This window comes from Balaenoptera acutorostrata, chromosome 20 (assembly GCF_949987535.1).
Source record: "Balaenoptera acutorostrata chromosome 20, mBalAcu1.1, whole genome shotgun sequence".
Classification (NCBI taxonomy): Eukaryota; Metazoa; Chordata; class Mammalia; order Artiodactyla; family Balaenopteridae; genus Balaenoptera; species Balaenoptera acutorostrata.
In genome coordinates this window covers 29,412,676-29,440,446 of record NC_080083.1, presented here as the reverse complement: position 1 = coordinate 29,440,446, position 27,771 = coordinate 29,412,676, and the positions used below count along the sequence as shown (strand labels likewise).

Below are 27,771 nucleotides of genomic sequence, written 5' to 3'. Positions count from 1 at the left end.
CTTATTCTTGTGAACTTGGCATTCCAGAAACTGAACAGCCCGTAGTTCCAACTGTGCTTTTCCACACCTGTGTACCTTGTACCGGGCATACCTCTCCTGTTCCCCACCTTCCTAATCTACTCCTATGCTATTTACAAAACCTTCATGAGGCCCCTCTCTGAAGACTTCCTAAGCCATTCAGACAGAGGCAGTCACTTCCCTCTTCACACTCCCTTTTTCCCTCTCAACTGTTCAGATCATACTGACATAGGTATCTAGTTAACTGGCTGTCTCCCCACCTGACTGCAGAGAACCCCATACTTCTCTTCTTTGCTTTAATCCTCAGCATCCAGCATGGCACTTGGCCCCGAAGGGTCCTCCATCAGTGTTTTGTGCACTGAGGAGAAGAGGACCTGCAGAGTCAGGAAGACAGGCCCACTGAAAGCTCCTCAATCTTCATGTTCCCTGCCTGACATTAAAAAAAAAAAGCACTAACAGATGGGGAATCGTGTGCTTGGAGTCTAGTAAAAGTGGCACCCAAAGAGCCAGGAAGCCTGCTTCCAGCTCTGTGCAAAGACCAGTAGATGTGAAGCCTGTGAGATATAACCAGTAGGAACGGTGAGCTTAGAACATGTCTGTCAGTGTGTGAGAAGACCTAGCACCACCTCTAGCCAAGAAAGGCCCTTTCTCCTGCTTCTCCCACTCTGGCTCTCAGCCTCTGTGATGTAAATGTCCACATCCTCACACTTACTCAATGGGAGAGAAGTCCCAGCAAGACTGTGTGCACCCGGCTGGCACTGCCTGGTGGCATTAAGGCCATGCAACTCACTTGCCTCACTCTGACTCCATGCCCAGGCAAGGATGCTCCCAGGGAGGGTGTCCATATGGGGCAGGGAACACACTGTCCACACGAATTCGTGTCCACACGAATTTTTAAGTATTGCTTGAAGTTCAACATACCTGGCATGCCCAGAGCTCCTTTCCAAAGGAAAGCTGTGCCAAGTTAATCTGGTGGCACATGGTTTGTGCCACGTGTTTGAGTTAAACCAGCTGCCTTGGCCTCTAGTAATTGAATCGATTACCAATGTCCCAACAAAGACACCCACTTATAGGCATCAGGTTGGCCAATCACTTATGAGATGGCTCACTTGAAACTCCGCCCAGTGCACAAACTCGAAATAGAATGGTGACGATGCCTACGGATCAACCTTTGTCTTGGCGTGAAGACACAATGAACAGAGGGAAGTTTGCCCTGCATCCCTGCATGCGGAGAGCAAACTGTTCCTGTTCTCTCCAGGTCTGCAGGACGCGGTGGTCAGGGAAGTACTTGATCCATGACAGCGTGTGTCCTTAGCACAATTTTGTGGTCTTCCTCTCTGCATGTTTAGCCTAACATTAAATTCTCATCACCTCAGGGCATCTGGCCTTACATTTTCCATGCACCTAAAAGAGCCTAATGCGCAGCTTGGAAATTATATTTTAGAGAGTGACTAACGCTAATCGATTTTGCTGAGCCTGATTGACCCTGGATCCTGAGAAAACTGAAGACTAGATTCTAGGTCATGGCAAGTCCTTGCCTCTGTAGCTCAGCTGTCTCTAACTTCAGTTATATTTACTAGATTTGAAATATTTTCACGTGTTAATGAAGCCACAAATTTCTATTCCTCAGCTTTTAGTAAGACACAGGAAATGGGCATCCCTCCTCTACTCTGGCCGAAGAGCTATTTGGAATCTGCTTTACTTGATTCTTTCATTGAACTTCAAACTCATATGTCTTTTGGAGTCTGGGAGCAATAGAAGGTGGCTGCCCTGGGGAAAGGGAGAAAAGGGTGAGAAGAGAAAAGGACATGTGTGTTTGGATGAAAAGGAGCATCTAATATCATGGACCAAATAAACAGAAATGCAAACGCACAAGTGGGAGCGCCCCTGCAAAGAAGCAGAAAAACAGAAAATGCAAAAATGCCCCACTAAACAAATTCTCACATTTGTTTAGTCCTTCACAATTTACCAAGCACCTCCATGTGCACTATCTCATTTAGTCCTCCAAGCGTCTCTGTGAGCTTTAGTTTATATTTTACACAAAGAAAGTGGAGATCTGAGAGGTTTTTCAAGGTCACATGACAGAGATAGAATTTGAACCAGTTGGAAGCCCAACAAGTTTATTGGATGGCTGATTGCCATTCATTTACTGTATGGAGGTTAAGAGCGCAAGATTTGCAGTCAAGCAGAACCGTTTTCAACTACAGCTTCTCCATGTCTCAGCTAGCCATAGGACCATGGCAAGTCACTGACTTCTCTGAGTCTCACTGTCCTCAGCTGTAAAATAGGAATAACAATGCTCCATACCCTATGCTGTTGTTGAAAGTAAAAAATGAGATAGTGTATTGAAAGTGTTTAATGCTGCGCTAGAACACAGTTAAGCACACAGTAAATGTGCCTTTTCCACCTTCATGTTGTTGTAATTATTATTTTAGTAGGAGCAGTAGTAGATACCGAAGTATGTCTCACCCCAAACTCTGTGTTTATTCTACTGTAACACACTGCATTGATTTTTTTTTCTCTCCCTTTTTCACATATATCTTTTTCTTTCCTTCTCTTCAACACAGTTTTTCTTCGCCTTCCTTCCTATCACACATCCATAAAGCCTCTGGCTTTCAATAAACACACACATACTTGGCTTACTACCTATCTGTTTGTCCCAGTCTTTCTCACTCGCATTTACTAAGCACCCCAGGACCCAGAGCTGGGATAGGAAGCCCAGCCATGGTCCTTTGCACGAGTCATCCTTTGGAGGAGAGCTTAGCCTTCCAAACACGTGTTTGATTGTTTTTGGTTTGCATGTTCCTGCACCAAGAAAACGGATTTGAGGGTCTCCAGTAGTTAAGCTAATTCAATATAATTTTCCATTTTCGGTGTTTTAGCTGGGATAGAGGTTTCAGGAAGGAGAGAGAGAAAGCTGGGTTAGGTGTATCCAGCTCAACTCCCATGTGCTGCCTTTTACTTCTGATTTAATTCCCTGGATAAAGTGCCCTTTCTGGCAACAAGATGAACATCTTCATCTAGAAGTTTGGCTTGCTGGCATATAAAGACTTTTATAACCCCAGAGCTTATCTCTCTCCACCCCAGGCTCCCAGCCCCTGGTAGGGTACAGTGGCAGGCATTGTGTGCTCAACAAGGTTTCACACCCATTGGGAATCTGAAACACAGACACTATTTACCCTGCAAAGACCTTTCTGCAGACCTGCAGGGCCAATGCCAAGGTGGTTGCCTCACATCTGCCCCCACTGGGCTGCGAGAAAGACATCCTTACCCAACCTCACTATTCAAACTCCTGAAATAAGACAGGTAGAAACCATTGGTTGGGCAGAAGGCTGATTTCCAGAGCTTCGGGCTGTGCTGGCATCTTTTAAGAAGTGGATTCTGAGAAACCTTTCTTCTATGGTCATTTCTATTTTTAGGACAGTTCCATACCCCGGGAGCCTCTGTTATCCTTCCTTCCTTGAAGAGGCAACTGAAGAGTTTTCCACTGACTTGTCAACTGTTCTCCTTATAGTATTTATTTGTTTGGATTTATGCAACAGAGGTTTAGTTTTGACTTTTTTCCCCCCCAAGCACATGCAGGTTAGGACAGGAGTGCTAAAAATATTCATAGTTGTAACCAAAAGCATTCAATAGACTTGATTATTTGCACATATACATAAAAAGCAAATTGGCCACTGCCTCTGCCTCTAGGCTCTTATTTACCTTAATGTGGACAACTTTGTAGAAGGTCTTGTAACAAACCAAACGAGCCATCGAAAGTGAGCCATTCATTTTAGCTATGAACTTGGATGAACTTTGTTCTGTTGCTTGATATGAATCAGAGCCCAGGAAACTTAGAAATAGCGTTATTCTGTCCTTGGAAATAAAGCACCCACTTTCCCTTGGGGTCAAAGGTTTTGGTCACCCACAAATACACAGTCAAATAATTTTCAATAAATGCACCAAAGCCATTCAAGGGGGAAATAAAAGTCTTTCCAACAGTTGCTGCTAGAACAATCAGATATTCCCATAAGAAAAAAATAGAACCTCAACCCCTACCTCAGTGCTATCCACAAAAATTAATTTGAGGTGGGTCATTGACCTAAAAGGAAAAGCTTAAACTATAAAAGCTTTAGAGGAAAATATCTCCAAAACTCAGGATTCTTAGTTCACAGAAAGTAATAACCATGAAAAAATTTTAATACATTTCATCAAATTAAAGTTCTATGAGTACATGAGTTTTTGCTCATGGAAAGGCAATGTTAAGAAAATTAATAGGCAAACAACAGATTGGAAGGAAACACAACACATATATTTGTCAAAGGACCTGTACCCAAAGTATATAAAGAACTCCTAAAATTCATAATAAAAAAGACAAACAACCCGATTTTAAAATGGGCAAGGAACTTGAACAGACACTTTGCACAGAAAGATGTACAAATGACTAATAAGCACATGAAAAAGTGCTTAACATCACTTGTCATCATGAAAATTCAAATTAAAAGCACAATGAGACATCCACACACTTCAATGGCTAAAATACTTTAAAACTGACACCACCAAATGTTGGTGAGAATCCAGAGCAACCAGAATTCTCAACTGCTGCTGGAAATGTAGAATAAGTCACCTACTTCAGGAAGGTGTCTGGCAGTTTCTCAGAAAGTAAAACATGTATCTACCCAATGAAACCAATTCCACTCCTATTTGTTTATCCAAGAAAAATGAAAACACATTCACAAACTGTCAATTTCCTTTCTCCATATCTTTACCCATGTCATTCCCTTCTGGAATTCCCTTTTTCCTATCCCATCCCTGATTTCTGCATGTACAAATACTATGCAGTCTTAATGTCCTGTTTTGAGGAAGCTTGCTGGTTCCCTTCCCTTCTCTTTATCCTCCAGACCTCTCCTGTACTCTTTCTGTGTTTCTCATAGAACATCACTTTTCACATTGGTTACATATGGCATATCGCCAGCCAGTCTCTAAGCTCCCATCCGACCTGATCCCTCTAGTCTAATTTATCTTTGCACAGCACTCAGAGCTTTACACAAGTTGTTTTGAACTAGTACCGAATGAATGAGTGGACACATATTCATCCAATGACACGCTGGACTTACAGTCAGAAGATCTTGGTCCAAATGCTGGCTCTGTCCAATGAATTTGGGTAAATTCTCTGATCTTATTTGCCTTTATTTAAGATAAAATAACTTAATGACTGTGGTAGACTCTTACTTTGGGGGCCTCCCAATGAAGTATGCCACCCAACTTCCATGCCCTTGTATAGTCCCTTCACACACTAACTCAAGGCTTGGCCACGTGTCTTGCTTTGACCAATGGAACATTAGCAAGAAAAGTCCTGATGAGCTCTGCACATTGGGGCTTATCTTAGATGGCTGGCTCTTGGCAGCCCTGAGCTGCCACGTAAGAAGTCAGACTACACTGCTGGAGAGACCACACAAAGAGACCATGTAAGGAGGCCACATGAAAGTAGAGAAACCTTGACACTCCATGGAGAGGAAGAGAAGGCTGGCCATCTCAGAGTCCCGGCTGAGCCTAGGCCAGATTGCAAGATGATGAGAGAAAATAAAATGGTTGTTCTTTTAAGCCAGTAGGTTTTTGAGTGATTTGTTTGGAGATGTCACTTCCATCTATCCATTTTTCTCATTTAAGACAATCTTATAAGGCGCATATATGGCCAGGCCCTAAACTAAACTTCCTTGAGGGTTAGATATGTCTTATTCATCTTTTTCTCCCCAGTTCCAGCATAGTCCCTGGCATACAGTTGGTGCTCAATAAATGTATGTGGCATTAGCTAAAAGTCTGATGTTTTTGGAATTTGGTTGAAATCTGAAATATTACAGCACTGTCTCACTTAGAACGGTACCTTATCTTTCGTCATAATTTTCTAGTGAGGAGAAATGTAGAGGTCACTTGATCATATGCCTTTTACGAGGAAACTGCAGCTCAAAGAGGGAAAGGCACTTGCCAGAAGTCACCCTGCCAGGGGCACCCTGCACCTGGTCTCCTGGCTTCCAGATGCCATCGGGGGCTCCAGGGAAGAGCCAATGAGACTCCAGCGTATCCCACCTCAGAGGCAATCTTTACAGAGGACTTTCGGCCTCATTGAAAGAATATTTTCTTTAATTTGTGCCCATTCCTTCTTTCAGTCCCTTCCCCAGATGATGGTACCCTAATCTTAGCGAGGAGACGTAGGCGGAGTGGAAGACCCCGATGCCTGCTGCGAGCTCTCCACGCCTGGATGCCAGCGCTCCCACCCAACCCACACCCGGTTGCACGCAGTGCTCAGCGACCACCAGCGCCCTGCGAACAAACTGGCAAAGCTGCAGCTGCTGCGATGGTCCTGAACGCCTATACCACTTTAAGGGAAACTTTACAAAATTATTTTAATTACCGTGCAGATCTCGTAACCCAGGCACAGTCATATGTTCTCTCCTAGAGCAAATACTCCTGAAATACCATTCCCTGTGTCTCTCTCCTGTCCTCACTCAACTTCAGGCCAAAGTTTATCCCTATGAATACACCCTTCAAAGCGTGGGAAACAGTTCACAAAGAGTCTCTGTAGTCCCCCTCTCTGTTTTTTGTAACTCATTAGAACTTCTAGCAAGTACGGGGCAAGAGAGAGGGTGCTAAGCTTGGCTGGCGCCGGGAGAAATATTTAGAAGGGTATTTTCAAGTCGATCTAAACCAATCATTGTCGAACTTGGCTGCTCCTTAAAACCACTCCGGGAGCTTTAAAAACTAATGTTGCCTGGATGTCAGCCCAGAGGTCTGATTTAATTGATCTAGGATGCGGCCTGGGCATCTGGATTTTTTTTTTTTTTTAACTCCCTAGATTATTCCCAGGTTGAAAACTACTGAGATAAATTTCTCATTCCTCTTCTTACTCTGAAAAAGTTAGATTATCAGCCCGGGTCGGTGGCCCAGTGTACCTGACACCCTAACGCCTGTCTCTTTGCAGCCCGCCAGAGCCGCACGGTCCCAGAAAATTGGCGCGCGCGACGACGCTAAACACGCAACGGCGGGCGGGCGGGCCCGCGTGGGGCCCCGCCCCCGCACGCCTATCGGCGCGCGGTGCGGGCCCTGACGTCACTCTTGTCAGGCCGCGGCACATGGGCGGCCGGATGCGCTGAGCCCGGCGCTGCGGGGCAGCGGAGCGCGGGGTAGCAGCGGCCGCCGGCTCGGGGAGGGGGGTGGGGTCGGACGGCCCGCGGCCTCTGAGCTCGCGCGACGCGGCCGGGCGGTGCGGTGCCTTCCGCCCTCTGCAGCCGTCTGCATATTTTTTCTTTCTTTTTCGCAATTTCGAACATTTAACAAGACGAGGGGCTCGAGGCAAGTGAGAGCATCCTACACGTCGTGGAGGAGCCCGCGGGCACTTGGCGCACTCTCTGGGGACTGCACTGGGAACCCGAAAGTTTTTTGTTTTTATATTTTTACGCAGATGTATTTATAAAGACATAAGTAATTTTTTTTTCTTCCCTGTCTCCACCGCCTTGAAAGCGAGAACTTTTGGCAAAGGACGGAGGAAAAAGCTCAGCAACATTTTGGGAGGAGGTTGGGGTTGTTTTTGTTTTTTTAAGAAAAAAAAAATTTGAGTGCATCGCGATGGAGAAAATGTCCCGACCGCTCCCACTGAATCCCACCTTTATCCCGCCTCCCTACGGCGTGCTCAGGTCCTTGCTGGAGAACCCGCTGAAGCTCCCCCTTCATCACGAAGACGGTGAGCGCTGCCCTCCTGGCTGCCCCGCTCTGGGAAGGAGCAACGCTTCCGGGGCCCCCTCCTGGGCCGGGCACCCCCGCTGGAGCATCCATACCCCTCCATCCCTGCCCCCGGCACCCCGGCCTTGCTTTGATGAAATCGAGGAGCTCACCTATCGCCCCACCCCTCCTCCTCAAAAAGGGGAGGGGACCCCCTCGCTGAGCAACGTTTAAAATAGCGTTGGGGACCCGGCCGGGCCTTCCCGGGTCCCGCTCGGGCGGCGCAGGTGGGAGATAGAACTTGACAGGTCAGTGTTCCCTAGATTGAGGTTCACCCGCACACAGAGTGAAACCGCCTGCAGGCAGGCAGAGCAGCGCGGGCTGGGGAGAGAAACCACAGGGCCGGCTTCCACACAGGTGGGGGCTCGAGTCGGGGGTCCCACTGCGGAGCCTGTGTATTGGGATCGTGCTTATCGCTGCTGTTAGTTGTTAAGTGTTTGGAACTCCCGAGGTGAGAGCGGAGACGCCTGTTCTCCCGGGCTGGGTGCTTCAGAAAGGGGGTTGGGGGGGGTGCTGGGGTTGGCTGGGGGAGTGGTCTCTGGGCGGGATGCCGCGCACGCCCCCAGCGCTGCCACCTTCCCAGTGCACTTTTCCTGGTGGGAGGGGAGAGCGGAGCAGGCTCACGTGTAACCGCGCAGGAGCCTTCTCTGGCTTGAGCCTTTTCTTGGTAAGTCCCAAACCTTCCCCAGGCAATCTTGGTTGGAGCGGGCCAGGAGGGGTCGTGCGAGGAGGCGCCGAACCCAGCTGGTGCCGCCAGGGATTTGTCGTTTGGGTTTCATGCCTTCGATATCACAGTAGCAGATATGAACCGTGCGGTGAACCGTGCGGCTCAGAGTGTAAAGTCTTGAAAGATCATTTGGCTACAAGTAGCCCGGGATTACTCGCATCTTCTTTCCTAGGGCAACCTGTTGCATTACAAGAGTTGAGGGGTTTGGTTCACCGTCTGCAGAACATAGCTTCCCTCTTAACTCCCCTTTAAGGAGGAGCACTTGGGAGGAAGGTGCTGCCTGCAGCCTTTTGCATCTGTGGGTGTTTTAAAGTCAGATTCTTGGGAGATGAGACCATAGAGGATTAGAATGAATGGCGGTGGAGACTGTGTTTCTGTGAGGAAGAAGCTCAGAAGCCAAATTGCTTAATCCCAGATGCCACCTGCACCTGGGACTTGTCCCAGATGCCACCTGCACTAGACTTGTCCAAATCCAGAGCGCTGGTTAAAGACCTAATGGGGTGAGTGATACTTCCAGGTAGAAAGCAGCTGCACACCTCCATCACAGGTATACAGGGGAACCACCTTTTCTGATATTTGTGCTTTTGACAGGTTGCATACATGTATAATTTTTGAGTTGGATCATACTTCAGTGTTTGGGGAAGAGAAGGAAGAAAACACTTTGTATTTAAAACCAAACCAAAACAAAAAACTCCTTTTGTAAAATACAACGTACCTCAGTGGCTTTAGAAGCAAACACATGTGGGCTAGGCAGTTCTCAGCTTTCCTCTCTGCAATGTGAGGCATTGGTCAAGCTCCTGTTAAGTCTCAGAGCCTCCATTACTTCACTGTGAATGGAGATCGTCGCTATTTGCAAGTTTATTATGAGATTTTTTTGGGGAAAAATATATGGAAAGAACCAGGGATGTTAATAGGTGCTCAGTACATGGTATCAAAGAAGGGTGGAGAGTCCCTGCTTTACCAAAATTAGAATTATGAATGCACTGGCTTTCTAAATCTGAATGACCTCATATTGTTACTGTAATGAATTTTCTGGAGGATAAATCATGCCTGGTTATTGGCTGTTTTCTTAAAAATCACAGCAGTTGTATGTAATTGCAGGTGTTATTTTACCACTGTAGATTTAAATTATTGTCTCCTCAAATAATGCACTGAATCCTGTGCTGTCTTGTTTATATCCCAGATCAGTCTCTAGCCCTGTCCCGAGGACTAGTGCTTTCTTTCCAAAGTAAATAGGAAGATGTTGAAAAACAGGCAGAGATCCATGTCCTGCCTGAACTTTTAACTCTAGATCCACAAGAACCAGCAGCTAGAGGAGAACCCCGGCATTTGTGGGAAGTAGTTTTGTAGCAGAAGCCAGGAGGAGTGATTAAAAAAGCAAGACTTATTCAGTTTCTTTTTTAAACTCCAATTTCCTCCCCCCCCCCTTTTTGCAGCATTTAGTAAAGATAAAGACAAGGAAAAGAAGCTGGATGATGAGAGTAATAGCCCGACGGTCCCCCAGTCAGCATTCTTGGGACCCACCTTATGGGACAAAACCCTTCCCTATGACGGAGATACTTTCCAGTTGGAATACATGGACCTGGAGGAGTTTTTGTCGGAAAATGGCATTCCCCCCAGCCCGTCTCAGCATGACCACAGCCCTCACCCTCCCGGGCTGCAGCCGGCTTCCTCAGCTGCCCCCTCCGTCATGGACCTCAGCAGTCGGACCTCTGCACCCATTCACCCTGGCATCCCATCCCCAAACTGTATGCAGAGCCCCATCAGACCAGGTAAACTCTCAGAAGGCTCTCCCTTCAGGTGGGGAGGAGGGGGAAGGAGGGAGAGGGTGGGGGTGATATAAACATCTTAATGATCAGGGGTGCTTTAGCACACTTGAAAAGTGGAATCTTGTATTTCATTGTAGTGGTTGTCCCACTTCAATGAGCATATCATCTGGAGAGTCAGCTGAAGGCAGATTCTATGGAACCTACCCCCAGAAATTCTGATTTTTCAGGTCTGGATGAGGCCCAGGAATATGCATTTTTAACCGGCTCCCTGGGGGATTCTAATGCAGCTGATCCAAAGACTGCAGTTTAAGAAATATCAACCTACAGTTAATGATTTGGATAATTTAGACATCCATCTCATCTTCTGTCTCTTTTCCTCATTCCCCAAATACACAGAAAATAGGACCTTGCTGAATGATTTGGGTAGACTGTCTATAAGGCTGTGGTTTACCTATATGCATTGTTCTCTGGCCCAAAGGAAAAAAATGTGAGTCAGGGATGTGGGACAGATAGCTTTTCCATCCATTTCATCTTGTGTTGTCGTCGATTGAGAAACTAAATCTAAAAGCAGCTCTCATATTAAGCGTGGCTTAGCCTTCTTCAGCATCAGATCCCATCTCTCTCTTTTCCCTATTCCTATAAACCAAATTGTTCTTATTTTTTTTTTCATTTTCATCTGTTCACCACACGTAATCCACTTTTATCAAAACCCACAAGGCCACAAGGCTGGCTTTAAATGGTGTTGAAATATTACACAAAAACGTTACCTGAAATGACCAGTACTTCAAAACCCACCGCCAAACGCTCAGATATAAACACAAGTTGAGGAAGCTCTGTCTTCGTGCCTTTAGCACCCTGTCGTACAAAATGAACAGGAAGAAAGGCCATTTCACGAGCGCAGGTAACCAGGAACAAAGATGCAGCCAGATAAATTGTCAGGAAGGTCGCTGAGCCGAGGGCCTTAGCTGCGGGGAGGACAGAAAGCAGGACAATGGGAGACTTGTGCTAGAGATCATTCCTGAAGTCTATGTCCTCAACTCGTGTAGAATTTCTGTGACACACAGAGCGAGATTAAAATGAAAGGAAACGGTGCGGAGGAGGAAGAGAACGCCCCTGCCTTGAAATGTTAGTGTTGGAGTTGAAGCTCTCCCATCAAATCTCTCTGTGCTGCCCCTTCTCCAAAACCCACTTTGAATTATAACTGCAAGGCTACTGGCTGGAATGGCTTTAAGTCTTAGCCTCTGACCACCTCAGAAGGCCACAGAAGCTTAGGGAAACACTCCTTTATGTGACCCTGAGCCCCTGTTACTTAGGACATACAGGCCGTTTTCCCAGGAACAGACAACAAAATAAATAACCATTCAGAGTGAGAAAACAACCAGGAGGAAGGGGACAGAGCCCCAGTGAGAAGGCGCAGTTATGCCTCAGTCATCTTCTCTGCAGAATGAGACTGACCACTTCGTAGCCATGTGACCTTACAAAGTGATGCAGTCTTTCTGGGCCTCAGTTTCCCTTTGTGTAGGAGGGTATAATTTCTATTTGATTGGACTATTGTGAAAATTAGAGACAGTATGTATAAAGGGTCAAATGACTAGCACTAGTTATTTTTTAATGAGAGCAGTTACGATCATTATTCTGTGTCAACTTTCATCATTTATTCCAATTTCTGTCTTCTGAAATACCTTCATAAAGTAATTAGGTACAGTATATAACCCTTTATTCTGGAGAGAAATGTCAGGAGATTTTGACCAGTAGTTTTTGGCTTGGGGTATTCTAAGCCTAACACTTATACTCAGTTGACAAGTATTTCTCAGTTTTCTGTCACGTACAGGATATGTGCCATGTTAGAAACTCTGTATTTTTTCCCAAGAGACATGCAGATATTGGGACCCCACCCTTAGGTTTCTACTGAAAAATCAAGAATTGGGGTTTTGGAGTTTGAAGCTTCCTTAAAAGTCATTTGTCAGGGCTCACAGAGTCAGTATTAATTAATGACTTTCAGAAACTTCTGATGCCCGAATCAGGTTTGCAATCCATAACAAAGGACTGCTGAGTTTCAGTGGCTATCGTTTTGTTAGGTTATGGAATTAAAAGGCACTAGGATCCAAGGGGGCACTGGCATCTAGATATAAGCTCTTCATTTAAACGTCTTTTTTCATAATGGAAACACACTTCAAAATAATACTCTTGAATTCATTTAAACTCAGTGATAGTCCTGACAAAAAAGGAAAAGATGTTAGAGCTCTTCTTAAAATACCAAATGCAGGTAAAATAACACTGCTTTTCTTACAGTGGTGATCATTATAAAGGTGATAATGCAAAGTAAAATTCTAGGGAATGTGGAATTGTTGGGTGGTATATCACAAGCAAACCTGAAAAAAGGAGGAAGTTATTGATTATTCTCTGTAATCACAGTGGTGACCAGAATAGAAATACCAAGTTAATCTTGAGGAAAATAAGTCCTCAGAAGGGAAGAGCACAGATGTAGCTGTGAACATTCTGGGAATTGTAGAATTTCAGTCTAGAGCAAGATTTCTCCGCTTTGGCACTGTTGACGTTTCAGGTAAGTCTCTGTTGTTAGGACTGTCCTGTGCATTGTAGGATGTTTAAGGGCATCCCTGGCCTCTATCCTCCAGAAGGCAGTAAAACCACCCCCTCCCACAACCTGTGACAAGTAAAAATGTCTCCAGTTACTGCCAAATGTCCCCTGAGGGCAAAATCACCCCCGTTGAGAACTACTGATCTTGACTTTCTATTTGAATGACAAAATCTGGGCTTAATTCGGGGTCCTGTCACACACATGGATGCTTTTTACCTCCTGTAATGCTTTATGGCAAAACTTTTGAGAAGGTCAGGAGACCTTAAGTTGCCAAGAAGAAATATAATGTTAATAAGAGTATACTTATACACTTTCAGTTGGTAAAACTGAGACATCAGACTAATCAGGAGGTAATTGCAAAGCAATTTTATTAAACATTTGTTTTCTGCGCTCTGCTCAGCATGCATCTTTTGAGTTACGCTCAGTAACATTGTGCCATTAGTGCTGCCTGTGTGGTTGAAAGGAAATGAAGCTGTGAGGTGACAAATTATGCATTTCTAGGTTTACCCCAAGCATGTCTTGGAATGACAAGGTGAGCGTTCTTGTGAATTCTCTTACTGTTAACCCTGACTGCCCTCCAACCCCTTTCCTGTTTTATGTACTCATCCTTATTCCTCTGTCTAGCTATCTGATCAAAGAATGAATTAAATATCTGAATACAATTTTCCTTGAAGAAATGACCCAGGGATCCATTGAAACCTCCTGTGGCTATGGGGTTATTGCTAAGCTTTCTGGGGTGACATCTTAATGAAGGAAGAGTGGTGGTTCCTGGATGCTATAGCCACCTGCACGGGCTTCTCAGTCACCTGAGAAGCAGCTTCCTGGACTTTCCCAGGCCAGCAGAGACGGCAGGAAATCATCCTGACCACTTCGATGTTTGCATGTCAGATGCTATCAGAGGTGGTATCCGGGAGTGCTTTCCTGGAGCTATGTGCTACATACTGGAAAAATAAGAATCAGTTTGCCCTGAGAATTGAGCAATTGCTTTAAGGACAGCAGTCCCTTTAGGGAAGTCATCTATAGCAGACAAAGGCAGAGTTATTTTTAAATCACATGCTTGTAAAGCCAGATTTGAAATTGTTTCCTCTGGTGGTTTTTCTTTGAATAGCTTGGGGGTGTCCTACCACTTTAGACCCATATTCAGCTGAGAATTACGAAGCCTCTCTTTCCAGTTCTGAGCACAGAGCCTAGGTTGTGATGAAGGCTGGTTATGGAGTGAAGTGAAAACCCTTACATGTGGTGGTGAGTGGGAAGAGGAGGGCATGAATGGGTGGCCCAAGGAGAGTGAGGAGGTAGGGGAGACCCCATGGTACCTTTGCAGGATGGAATCCGTGTCCTGGAATTGCTGACCTTGCCTTGTAATGAGCTTTTCACATGGAAGGAAGATGCTGGCTCTGGGATCTGAACAATGATGGAGGGGAGTTCTGTGCTGGTGGTTCTGGGATTATGAGAGTCCTGCTTAGGCAACAGGCTTCTTTTGGTTTTTCCAGCATCATGAGATGAAGCTTCAGTTTCTCCCTCCCCTTCAGGGCATGCAGTTCATATATTGTCCCTTCCAGCCTGTTGATAAATCTGCAGATTGGGAGCGCCCTGATTGAGTTGAGGGGCACTGCGCCCCAAGTATATCTTGGAAGTGCTTTTCATTCATCAGGATCAAGGAGATCACGAGGGGAGAGAGACAGCTTTGTTCTGGAAGCAGGCAGACTTTTTTCTGTTTCTTGTAAGGGTTCGTCTCCTCCACCACACCTTGTAGAGGACAGGCCTGCCGTGTTCTCTTGGCTTTGTCGTGTGAAATATTCCCAGGACAGTGGATCCTAGCCTTCTGGCAAAAGGTATTCCCAGATAGGTATGGACAGCAAGGGTGACTGGGTGCTTAAGAGTATCAGCTCTGGGCCCGGGGGCTTGGGTTCACATCCTGGATTTGTAACCAGAGGTCGATTCCTTGACCTCTTTAAGCCTTGGTTTTCTCATCAGTAGAATGGACACTGTAAATAGTCCCCCTCTTGTGGGGTTTTAGCAGGGTGTGTGGCACATGCGTACTCAGAGCCTGGAGCTAGAATGATGTCGTGGCTTGCAAGCAGGGAAAGGAATGGCTTATTCCCAAACCCGTTCTCCATTTAGGGATTTGTTTCATCCAGTGCCCTTCCCTCTGCAAAAATAGGACATGTGTTGTTTTTTTTTTTTTTCCCCAGCATGCCCAGGCCCTATTCCATATAGCCTGCCTGACTTTTCTCCTTTGTTCTGGGTTGGGACGAGCCACTTCCCTGATGTTACCCCAGCAGCTGCGCTTCTGGGTTAGCAACTCCTGTTCCTCCAGTGTGGAAACAGCTGCTCACTGGGTGCCCAGCCCCCAGGTCTCGTGCGAGCCCCGGGCACCCTGGCTGCCTGCCTGCATGACCGTGTGCTCCAGGCACGTGGCTGTGCCCTGTGGAGCTCACCCAGCTCTGGGTGGCGTGCTGGCTGCCTGCCACCCTCCCGCCCCCACTCTCGCTTCCCTTCCCAGGCGAACTACAGCGAGTGCCAGCGAGGAATTGTAATCCTGACCCTGGCATGAGAGAGCTGAGCTCTGGAGGGCCGTTCCCATGCCAGGGAAACCTGCTCTGCCCCACATTCTAGCCAGACCCCAAATGCGGCCCTCTCTCCTGCCTGTCTGCCCAGAGGCGCTGTGTTCTCTGCGCTGCTACAGGAGGCGGGATTCCTGCAGGCCAGCGCCTGCCAGGGGGCTTGCCAGAGTCTTTGCAGTTCAGCGCTGTGTCTACCAGACTAGAAAAATAGCAACATCAAGACAGAGCCCGATAGAGGAGAAGGAAGGGGGTGGGGGTGTGGGTGCAAAGAAAGGAGCTGTGATAACGTCCTGGTGTAGAGAGCCAGAGGGTGAGAGACAGCGGTGACTTATTAGGTTTCTCAGAAACCTCCTTTCCAACCGGCACTAATCACTTTTACCCAGGAATCATTTTTTATGTCTCAGCAGTGGAAATGGAGGAAAGAGGGAAGGTAGTAGGAGAAGTAATGAGATTGAAAAAAACATTGGAAAAGAATACATGAGAGAGGGACGGGGAGGTACAGGGCCTGTATTTGATTCTGTAAGGGAATGATTGAGAGTATTGGTCCCATCTAATGTCTTCCTTTATTATAATATTTGGTGTCCCCACAGCAAATGTCTTAACCTGAAACCACTAAACCATTGTTTTGGAATAAACTGAAATGTGCTGCAGACCTAGATGCCTGCTGGCTCACCATTCAAATGTCCATCAGAATGACCTGTGTTTGAAAAGATACAGATCCACCCAGGCAGTATAGCAGTGTTTTAGGGCATACGATTCGATAAACAAACACACCTTGTGTAAATCCCATCCCCGCCATGCCTGCTCACGATCTCAGGCAGGTCCTTCAGATGATCTGAGCTTCGGATTTCCCACCTGGAACTTCGGAGTAATCCCTGGACCTGCCTCCTAGGATTGTTGAAGTTCATTTGGAGAATACTTGGCACAGTGACGGGCACACAGCAACGCCCAATAACAGCTGCTCCGAGTGGCTTTCTCATTCCCATCTGATCTCATTTCTCATAGGAGGACCTCACACTGGACTCCTAGGCAGTCTCCGTACTTTTCCCTTCCTAGCCAGTTAAGGCCTCTGGAGTTGGAATTCCTCCTCTGCTTCTCTGCCGAGTCTTGCTCTCCCCTCGCTCTCCCCTCTCTTCGCCTCTGAGTTTTAAGTAGCCTTGGGTAGCTAACTGTAACCTTTATTCAGTCCTCCTTGTTCATGAGATTAAAAAAATCAAACAAGCACAATGCAGTTCAAAGAAGTTCTTGAGTAGAGGATTTCTCCGTGACATATATGGCTAGTAAATCAGTCAATCAATTGTTGTTACTATTGTGAATTTTTACTGGTAGGCAGTAATTATGCTTGAAGGAAATACAGTGACCTCAGGGGTAAAGGAACCATAAAGGCGTGTTAGGGTGCTGGGAGAGGAGAGGAGTCTAGTTCATCCTCCTGCTTACAAGTAAGACTTTACATTAGCATTCCAGAATAATAATTCCTCCTTCCCCCCAATGGTCCTTTAATGGATAAATCTTTCTCTTTCCACACATTTATTTTCTCATCTTCAAAGTAGCATCTTGGTTGGGTTGATGTGAGCTTTCTCATGTGCATGAAGGGCCAGCACGGTACCTCCCCTAGTTGGCCAACCCTTACCCCAGATCCATACTGTTACTTTCCTGCAGTCAATGGTATGAAGATGAGAAAGCCGCAGAGGAAGCTGGCGGGGTGGGGAGCCATGAAGACGGTCCCCAGCAATAGCATCAGCTTTGGCTTTGTGCTGCCCCCTGGGGAAGACAGACAAGGGTGTGACTTGGCTGCTGGTCTCAAGGAGACGGCAGTTTAGTAGGGAAGATAGAACTTGTAGGTAAAAAGATGAGTGACAGGACAAGCTCGCATGTTCTCAGTGCCAAGTGATGTGTACATAGAAGCCTCCAATATCTATTGAAAAGAGGAGGGTGAAAGAGTAAGCAAGAAAGTGAGTAAAACATTTGAAAATTAATAAGGGAGCAGTGCAGACGGTGAGGGCTTCCAGGCTTCACAGGAAGCAGTCAGTGCCTGGGGCAAGAGGGCCTGGGGCGAAGCTTCTTGCAGGAGTTGGACCTTGTGTTGGGCCTCCGAGCGAGTGGTGGAGGAGCCAGGATGGTGAGTGGCAGAACGTGGAGGCAGGGATGCCCACGGGTGTTTGGGGAACAAGCTGTGGATCCAGTTTGGCTGGTGCAGAAAATTCATATGAAGGAGGCAGGAGTGTGAGTCTGGAGAGGCAGGTGCCAGCCAGGCTGGCAGCTTCATGCATGCCAGGCTACCGAGCTTGAACTTGATCCAGGAGGCAGTGGGGAGCCATTGAAGGTTTTTGAACAAGGAAGTGGCATGTGGACGTTTCCTCTTGGGTTCAAGGTTGGATTTGAAACATTTTTAGATACTTCACAATAGTTTCCTCTGGCAAACCGGGACTTCCTTATTTTTGTTATTTTGAAAATAAATACTCTCCCTTGAACATAAAACAGCTTTTCAAAACACAATGTTCTAATGATCTAGAGAAAGTAATTCAAAAACACAGGGTTTAAGTTTCACTTATGAAGCCCATAATTTTGGCAATTGGGGGAAACACTCTTTGGCAAGAAAATAGTTTGAGGGATTTGAATGATTCAGAATTTAAAAGTCCAAAAGCAGGCCTGATCTCATAGGAGTAGAAAAATAGATTTTAATAAGCCCAATCCATTAATATTCATGACTTTACAATGCCTCTGTTATAAAGCTTACTGGGTTTGAAGACAAGTATGTTAAACCTATTTCTATGAGTGTAGGTTTTTGTTTTTCTTTGCGTGTGTGTATACGTGTATGTGAGAGAGAGAAAGAAGGAAGGCTTCGGTGATACAAATAGTACTTGATTATAAGGATTACCTGCAGCAGTAATATCAGGCTGAAAACACTTAAGCAAGTGTTTGGCCAGCTTAGTAATTTTACTCCTGAGAGACAAAGGAGTCCTTATTACAGTTTTGTATTCTTGAGTCCTGACCTTGTATTTGTGGCTCTCTTCTTCCCTGAAGCCGGAATTAGCTGCACATCATGCAGAGATCTGGTGGCTGGGGTCGGGGGGTGCTGCTGGAGGAAAGGGACTTTGTGGGAGCAGACAGGCTCTGGGGGAGCGATGGGAGCTGCTGAATGGCACCTGCACGAAGTAACTCACTCAGGTACCCCTGAAGTGTTCTCTGAGATCAAGCCAACATGACAGAAATAAGGAGGAGTTGCCCTAACCCAAACCAGTTCCCTTAAGTAAGAGAAAAAAAAACAGAACAGTCAATGTGTGCAATTGCACCTCCAGCTATGTACAATAGACAATTACAGGAGTGTTGGCAAAATCAGGCATCTGTTGGGGAAAACCTATTCAGTACTCGTTTCTGTCAAATTGGCTTCTGGTGGATATACACTCCATGACTTAATGTGAAAATTCCTAAAATGTCTGTTTTCCTTCTTTTCTGACTTTAGCAAGTATTGTTACTGTCTCAAGTCCCTAACCATCCAGCTCATAATGGGAATCCAGTCTCATTTTCTGTCCTGAAAAATTATACAGTTCCACTGTCACACAGATCTCCTAAAAGTTTTGTTTTTAGAAGTTTAATCTAGGATTTTTTTTTTTTTTCATGAATGATTTTTGGAAGAATGCTTTGGAATTTAGGGTCTTGTAACGAGAGATGGCTTGTGGTTAATTAAACCCCTTTCCCTCTCAAGTCTTGCCTGGGAGACCCTAGATTCCTAAAAACAGTGAGTGCATGCTGCAGAAGGGTGCTCCAGGGAGCTACAACATTAAATCATCTGTGACAAAATGTTCTCTTAGAAAGTGAGATTGCATAAATGGTTCAGCAGAAGTAAGTGCTTTGGCAGAAACTCCTTGAGTGGGAAAGAGCAGTGCTTTCTTTTGTAATTAGCTCTGGGTAACAGTCTGCTTTGATGTCCTTGCTGTGGAACCCAAGCATGGATAGTGGAGCAGAGAAGGAAAGCCTCACTGCTGCTCTGTAAGTGTTTTTGCACTTAATGGAAAGAGTTAAGTGAGGCTGTCCATTCATGCACAATAAATGCCTCTTGAATTGAATTGAATGGGTAAAATGAAGGTTTGTTTGGGGAAGGATGCCACCAGGCCCTGACCAATGGGAATCAAGGCTGTAAACCAGATGAACAAGATCATCTAGATAGGCAGTAATCAGATTGCCCACAATAGAGATCTCAGTACCCCAAGGTAGGAAGAGTTCTTCTAAGGAGAGTGGCAAAGAGTCAAACTCCATCTGCCCAAAGGATTGATCAGAAGACTTAGTTCACCTTAGAATGGATTCATTGTGTTGTGGGCTTAGTATCACTGAAGGAGATTATGGAGGCTTTTACTAGAGAAAACTTTAAAAATAGGATGGAGATGTCCTTTCCAGTTGGAATAATACTGCTTTTAGAGACCAAATGCCACTGAAAGATTTATAGAGGAAAGAGTAAATAATATAAAATGTAAAGGTAGAAATAAAGCCTTGATGGAGTTTCTGAGGCTAGAAAAGGAAAATTTGTAGAACTGACAATAGGAATTTCACAGAATTCATTTCATTACAGTTGATTTCTTTTTATTAATACACTTTCCCAGGGGAGTTGGATGCCTTTTTTTCTCATAGAATCTAAAGTATGTTTATTTCAAATGGCCAGTAACACATGAATGATTTTTAAAATAATATTTATATTCATTCATGTCAAAAATATTTTTTAGCATTGTAAATGAAATTGCCCCAAATATAACAGGGCATTGAGTGATATTTAGTTATTGGATTCCTTAGATGTTTAAAGGCAAAAGACAGGAAGTCTCAGTATTACAAAAATTAGGTATAAAGAAGCAATTTGAGTTTACTTATAGTCTACTTATTTCTCTTTTTACCCTCAAGCTTACCTGGCAATAACATTGCATTGACTCAGATTTTGTGATCATTTGGTCTTACACTGATTGAACTGAAATTGGTATCTTTGTCTTCTTTATAGAGATATTGCCAAACACATTAATTATGCAAATATAATTTTAGGAGGCACTTATTTGAGTACAAAGTAGGCTTTAAAGACATTAGCTGCATGTATATACATTGATGTTCTTAATCACAGCGTATATTAGCGAGGAGCAAAAGAATTTCTGTCAGTTAGACGTTTCAGTAATTTGGATTAGTGTTCCCACCAAATTGTTGTGGTTTTTCTCTGTCTGCCCTTCTCCCCCACTTGTCTCCACCCACTAAATTTTCATATTTTTAAACTTAGATTTTCATATAAGGAAATATATGGAAACGAAAGAGCGTTTTTGTTCATTTATGTACTGTCAGAGGGGATGTCATAGACCAATCCGCAAGGATGGTGGTTTTCTCTCGAATTTAACTAATGAAATAATCATCTCCTAGGGCAGCCTCCTCTCATTCTTCCCTTCCCCTCACCGACGGGCAGCATAATGTGGCTAAAATTCCAGCCTTGGCTTAGATCTTGGCTCTCAGACTGACCCGCTCTCTAACTCTTCTGCCTTTGTTTTCTCCTCTGTAAGTGGAGGTGGCAGTATCTGCTCCAGCTGATTCCTGGACAAGTAAACGAGATGCTCTATGGGAAGCACTTAGAACAGCGGCCGATCTGAATGAAAGCTTTCACCACTTTCATTTGTATTCTTTTTTTTTTTTATTTTTTTATTTTAGAGATTCTATTTCTTTTTAAAAAAATATTTCTCCATTTATTTATTTATTTATCTTTGGCTGCGTTGGGTCCTCGTTGCTGCCCGCGGGCTTTCTCTAGTTGTGGCGAGCAGGGGCTACTCTTCCTTGCGGTGCATGGGCTTCCTATTGCGGTGGCTTCTCCTGTTGTGGAGCATGGGCTCTAGGTGCACAGGCCTCAGCAGTTGTGGCACGTGGGCTCAGTAGTTGTGGCTCACGGGCTCTAGAGCGTGGGCTCAGTAGTTGTGGCGCATGGGCTTAGTTGCTCTGCGGCATGTGGGATCTTCCTGGACCAGGGCTCGAAGCTGTGTCCCCTGCATGGGCAGGCGGATTCTTAACCACTGCGCACCAGGGAAGCCCCATTTTTATTCTACGATTACTATTTTTCTCTTTTCCTACCTCCATTGTCATCTTATGGACACTTAAGTGGGAACGAATCTTGTGCTGTAGTAGTGATGGCCAGCGATGATTGCTGTAGCAATGCTCTCTGCCCCTTGAGTCATTGTAGGGAAGAAACAGTGATGGAGAGGCAGAGCCGAAGCATTCTAGGTACTGACATCTGTGAGAAGATATACCCCACCCCCCAAAAAAAACCCGTTTGTGATCCCGTAACAGTGTAAGTGCCTGCTTCCTTGGATAGCTCCGTGGGCAAGGGCTGTGTCTTTCATCTTCACACCCCTTACCGTCCTCTGACTCTGTTCCTGGAAGACCTTAAGGGGGTGAAGGGGGAAATGGGACTTAATTCGTTTCTGTTAGTGCTCTCAAGCTTTTCCAGCGTGCTATAGGATTTGTGACTGGGGTTTCTTCTTTTTCCTTTTTTGGTGACACCTTTGGGTGGTGGAGTGGAGGACTGGCAATGCCCCTAGCTGTGGGTGATGGGCTGCTGAGTCGGGGAGGCGGGACCGTGGGTTTCCACGGAAACGGACCCCCTAGCCTTCTGCTCCCCCTGGTGCAAATCTCTCAAACATTTTCTTAACCCTCCTTACAAGACGAAAACCTGGCAGGGGGTGTCTCCAGAGAGGAAAAATAGACCCTTCTGTCAAGGTACAATGGAAACATGAGGAAACTGAGAAAACAGAAGTAAATTATTCGGAAGAAAAGTGTGAAAATAGTTTTTTACACAAAAGGGAAAGCTAGTAGTCAGTTAATTTAAGAAGTGGGATTAACCTGATATAACTTTGCTTTGCAACCAGATCAGAGATGTGGAGTTCTTGGCATGGGTCTTAATATAGTACAGTGTGTACATATGGGTGTGGCAGGATAAACCTTTTAAAGGTACAACAGTCCTGCCTTAAGGATAACAAAGTACATCAGCATCAAACTAGTCAAGACCGTTCCCTCTTGTGAGGGGCGTTTGAGTTCAGCTAAAGCTCCCTCAGCATATTTTTACATCCAATCACATATCTCTGAGCTTTTATAAAAGAGTAGGCACAATGCTCCTAAGTTTAAATGAGCTAAATGCATATGAAATCATAGCCATACCCATTATGTGTTAAAGCTGGGACGCTGCTAAGCACTCAGTGTAAGAGGTTGTAGGAAATCAAGTCAGTCATATTAGAAATGAAATTGGGGGACTTCCCTGGTGGCACAGTGGTTAAGAACCCGCCCGCCACTGCAGGGGACACAGGTTCGAGCCCTGGTCTGGGGAGATCCCACATGCCGTGGAGCAACTAAGCACATGCACCACAAATGCTGAGCCTGCGATCTAGAGCCCGTGAGCCACAACTACTGAAGCCTGTGCACCTAGAGCCCGTGCTCCGCAACTAGAGAAGCCACCACAGTGAGAAGCCCACGTACAGCAACGAAGAGTAGCCCCCGCTCGCTGCAACAAGAGAAAGCCCACATGCAGCAATGAAGACCCAACACAGCCAAAATTAATTAATTAATTAATTAATTAATTATTAAAAAAAAGAAATGAAATTGGTTCCTGGAATTTAGTCTGCTCGCAAGAGGATTGGCTGTTTAGGATCCACTGCCAAAGCATGTTTTCTCTTTTCTTCGTCAGCCCTTCCATCCTGATTACAAGCTGCTTAAAAATAAATGTGGGTCCATCTCAGGGGCCAAAAACCATGGTGATCAGGATGAAATCATTTTAAGGCAGAAATAACAAGCTTTGATAAAGACATTCAGAGAAACACAGTCTTAATAGCGTCAGCACACTCTTGTTGGAGCCTTTAGACACTAAACTATTATAAATCAGATTTGGAGTCAGAGGTCACCTGAGAAGCCATGATACCCTGGGCAAGTCACTTAAATTCTGAGCCCTGTTTCCTCGTCTGGATCATAGCGGCCTATTTTGTAGGAATGCCGTGAGGGTTAAATGCCATTAAATGGGCTAATCAGTGAGCAGACCTGGGAGAGTTGTCACTCAGTAAGTTTTAACTCAGAGTGATAATCTGGTATTTAAACATCACTTTCTACAAGAATGTACTTGTAGTTCATATCTTTGGAGTCTCACTTTTAGATTTCCGAGTTGCTGGGCTGAGTCTTTTCAAGCCCCATGATGCTCCTTTAGGTACACTAACAGATCTAATTTATTGTCTCAGCTATGCTGTTAATTACCTTAAGCAAGTTGTCAACCTCTCTGGGCTTCACTTCTTCATTTGTAAGATGGGAATAATCTATGTTTTTCTAACTTACAAATAAATATAAAATAAGATAGTCAATTAGAAAATTGACCAATCTAAATTCAAATCAAAGTATAAATCGTGTTAGCGTTTTTATTTACTTTGGGTTTTAAGTGGTAAGAGGGGAAAACACATAGCAATAATTTCAAAGTAGACCATTTACAAAGAACACAGAATTTGGAATCAGCCAATCTAGGTTCCGGACCTGGTTTGCAAGGATTGGTGGTGTGTCTCTGGACAGGTCACTGAATCTCTCAAGGCCTCAGTTTTCTTATCTATCAAACGCGGGTGCTATTTTTATCTCTGTGACCCTGTATTCTAAGACTACTATGAAGTGGAAGACAAATATTCAAATTTTGGTGCAAAAAATGTAAAGCTTCTTGGGGTGATGGTGCTGCTCCCAAGCTGGTCGATGGATTAAGAGTCTGACGTTCTGCCACTCATGAAGGATGACAGAGTTCAAAAACTAAAACTGAAAAGCAAAAGTCATTTGACACCTTTGGGGGAAAAAAGCAACAGCATTGAAGCTCGTTACTTCCTAAAAAATGGTCTTCATTCTGAATGGGAACCGCTGGCTTCTCTCTGGTGTTCAGCATTCCAGAGGAAGCGTGAAAGCAAGTTATCTGGCTAGAGTCATTGCTCCAAGGGTTAGATTTTTTTAAGCAGGGTTTTATTAGCCAGAGAAAATAATTTTTAAAAAAGGAAAACCCCAAGACCCACAGCTAGCTTTGATGGCAACTTTTCCAGAAGGGCAGTTGCCAGCTGCACTTTGGCCTGCTCCTCTGGGTGGCGGGATTCCGGTTTGAAGGAGCTTCCCATGCAGCAGGTTTCACCTCAGCCGGTTTGGATGGATTAGTAGGTACCTGGAATGTCATCTCAAAAGACTGAAACTTGGTCTGGGCTCAGTGGAAAGAGTTCTGTGATTGATTAGGGATGTCTGCCCTGGGCTTAGGTAGGACCATATTTGTGCCAGGTATTTGCTCTCCTGACAGAGCAGGTTGGGAAGATCCTTTAGTACTTATCCCTCCAGTGGGCAGAAGATCAAGGACTCGGGCCAGTGCTGTTTCCGGTGTCCTGGAAAAGTGTTTATCCAAGACACTGGCAAGTATTGTTTTCTGTCAGTGGAAGTCTTAACTCTGGTTAGCTTCACAGAATGGAAGAAGGGAAGTCTGTTGATTCTGTACCATGGTCACAGGACAGGAGTGGCCAGGTGGAAGGAAGCTATAATTCCAACAGTCCCTGTCAGATGCCCGTGGATACTCCAGCGGAGCACAGACTGGGGTGCTTACTGCTCGGCAGAGGCAGCCGCAAACCACAGAGCCTGGCAGGCTGTGGCCAGCGGTCACGGCCGCAGAGTCCCTGGAAACCTGGCCCTTGGAAGGACCAGCAGGCTGGGCCCTCGGGACTCCACACACTGTGACTCTTGACATCGAATACAGAAGTTCTGTTACCTTCCTTAAAAAGCATTGGAGAATTTACCAGTCTACTTAGGATTGGAGATGACCTTCAGTTATCCATGTTAGTAATTCTGAAGTTTTTTTTTCTCTTCAGCTTTGGAATGTGCTTTATGTTTTTGTGCTGTTGATCTGCTTTCCTAGGGATGTTTGAACACTTCAGATTTTTCTTTTAGTAAAGCATACTTTGGGGGAGTGTAGTACTCTTCACAGCTCCCCCAGTGTGCTTCCCCTAGCCAGCCAAATGTCTTGGAGGCCCCCTAATCTCCTAACTTTAAATCCATCAACTACACTAGTGGATTAATAATAGTTGCGATTTATTGAGCACTTAGTATGTGCTTCCAGGCACCAGGGTCACTGTGTGACAAGGGATTGGTGCAGGAGTGTATGGGGCAGTGGGGTGAAGTGGGCTCAAGTTTAAACATTGTCTATGGAGAAGCTACAAAAGAGTTCACTGAGAGTGGACCTGACTTCCTCTGCTACTGTGGTTTCCTGCTGTTTCCAGTGACTGCACTTGAGCTGTGCATATGATTAACTTTCAATTATCCTGAGCCGATTAACCGGTTTGCAGATTAACCAAGGTGAAGGCTCACCTGGGCCTGGGAGGTGCTCATCACCTCAACTGCTCCATAATTAGCTGGTTATGGCTGATTGCATACCCCGTGGTCCAGGAGCCTGAGGGCTGGGCTGCTGCAGGGGAGGGGAGACGAGGAGCAGTGTCTTCTAGGACTTTCCACTCCCTTCAACCAGAGGAGACCACTGGCTCATAAAATCCTGCAGTCTCTAGTACAGTCCCTGGGAGGTTCAGAGGCTCCTGGGGTCCTGGGTGCTCTGCCCCTGTCCCCGGTACCTTCCGAGTTGGGAAGATCAAGTTGGCTGGAGGGCACAGTGCATTTGAAATTCCCAGAGATGAAGTGATCTAATATGTTGAAAGGGGCGCAGTGAGCAGGGGCACTCATCCCCCTTTTCTTCCTCAGCCCGTGAACCACCCCTCCATCGCCACCCCAAAGATGTAGTTGACAGGCTTGAGACCCTGAGCAATGGATCCCTGCTGTGGTCATAGGAGGCCAAGGCCACAGTGGCAACGAGGTGGGAGTTGCCCACAAAAGCAAGGTGTTTGCCACACCTTACACCAGCCCAGAGTATACACAGTTTAACCCAGGAGCCAAACTCCTGCCGTACTTGGAGTGATCTCAGTTTTGTGGGGAGGAACCTTGAATCCCAGGTAAACTCCAAATCTTGAGAAAGTGTCCATGAAGGACTTTGGTCTATGGCCTGTCAAGGAAGAACAAGCCTTTGCACAGGATGGTGTTTGATGGGCTTCTGTGGATTATCTTTATGTCTTAAGCAGTGTTCACCCGAGCACCTGGCACGTCCTCTGACTCCGTGATCATCCTGCACCTGCCAGGCCTGGATGCCGTGCCTCAGTACAACCCAGTTTGCCAACAGCTGCGTTCCCTTCTCAGCCTGGGCCATGGGTTTCCTTGGGTCCTTCTCTTTGGCTCACGTTTTCCCAGGGCTGCTTGTGTGTACAGTCTAGAGATCACATTTTATTAACACAAAGAAATCTGCTTGGGCTGCCTGGCTCTCACAGTCACATGGAGAGAAATGTGCTCCTTCGCTTCGCCAGCCCTCAGCTCTCTGTGCAGAATACAGCCGAGAGCTGGGCACCGGGCCAAGCTTACATTTCACTTTGGAACACACTTTCACATCACTTGCTGGCAGGACATCCACGGCGGTGTCTATTTGGGGGGTAAGTCAGAGAAGTGTTATTTCCCTCTTCTGCGTGTTGAGAGAAGGACCTTTAAAAAATGTTTGACTTTTCCCCATCCTTGTTGTCTTCAAGGTGCCCAGGTAGTTAGGTGATCCAGCGAAGTGTGGCAGCAGCGCGTGAGAGAAGCCCCCTCCCTCCCAGGTTCCCCTGTTTCCTAAATCAGTAAACATAGCCAGGACTGCCTGGGACAGAGAAACTCAGGCCAAGGTAATAACATCAAAACCAAAGTCCTGGAACTCTTGAGTAAACTAGTTACCCTCCCAGATAAAACAACTTTGTTGTCCAAATCTTCCTTTCCAAAGATCTAAGACTTTTCAAATGCTGGTCCAAGGCCAACCATTGAAAGAAAGAACTTCAGCAAGCCTCCTGGAATGGAAAACACTGTTAAAGTAAACAAATGAACCTCTTCCATTCAGTTTTCCCTTACTGGTCTATTTTTATTTCTTATTTTACCACCACCCCGCAACCCCGGTACTTAACATTTTGTAATACTCTCCCTTCTCCACTTCTACTCCCATCTCTATCTCACTTTTCTCAGGGAGCAAGCTGATCATTTTGCCTTCAGTAGCACAAATATCTAATTTCAAAAAGAGGAGTTGGGGGAAAGAGGTGGTATAATTCACTTCTTTTGGTGTACCCTCATACTCAGTTCTTACACGTGGATGCCTGAAGCCTGACTTGGGTTTGAAAAGAAATTTGGTCCTGGAATTTTAAACCCTTTTTAGGAAAGATTGGAATGGTTAGAAAACAAAGATTTACTGGAATAATACCGACTTTTCTCAATGAAATAGATTCC

General features: G+C 45.5%; 1 protein-coding gene across 3 annotated transcripts in view; it reads left to right on the top strand.

The window, feature by feature from the left end:
- Positions 1-7,193: 7,193 nt before the first annotated feature.
- The window catches only part of HLF (HLF transcription factor, PAR bZIP family member), a 53,156-nt gene continuing 32,578 nt past the window's right edge, over positions 7,194-27,771 (top strand). For all 3 annotated transcript variants that reach the window (XM_007177292.3, XM_007177291.2, XM_057536928.1), the window contains exons 1-2: positions 7,194-7,738; positions 9,940-10,275. In XM_007177292.3, the coding sequence (XP_007177354.1) occupies positions 7,624-7,738; positions 9,940-10,275 (451 nt within the window). In that variant the 5' untranslated portion in view covers positions 7,194-7,623. The remainder of the gene's footprint in view (positions 7,739-9,939; positions 10,276-27,771) is intronic.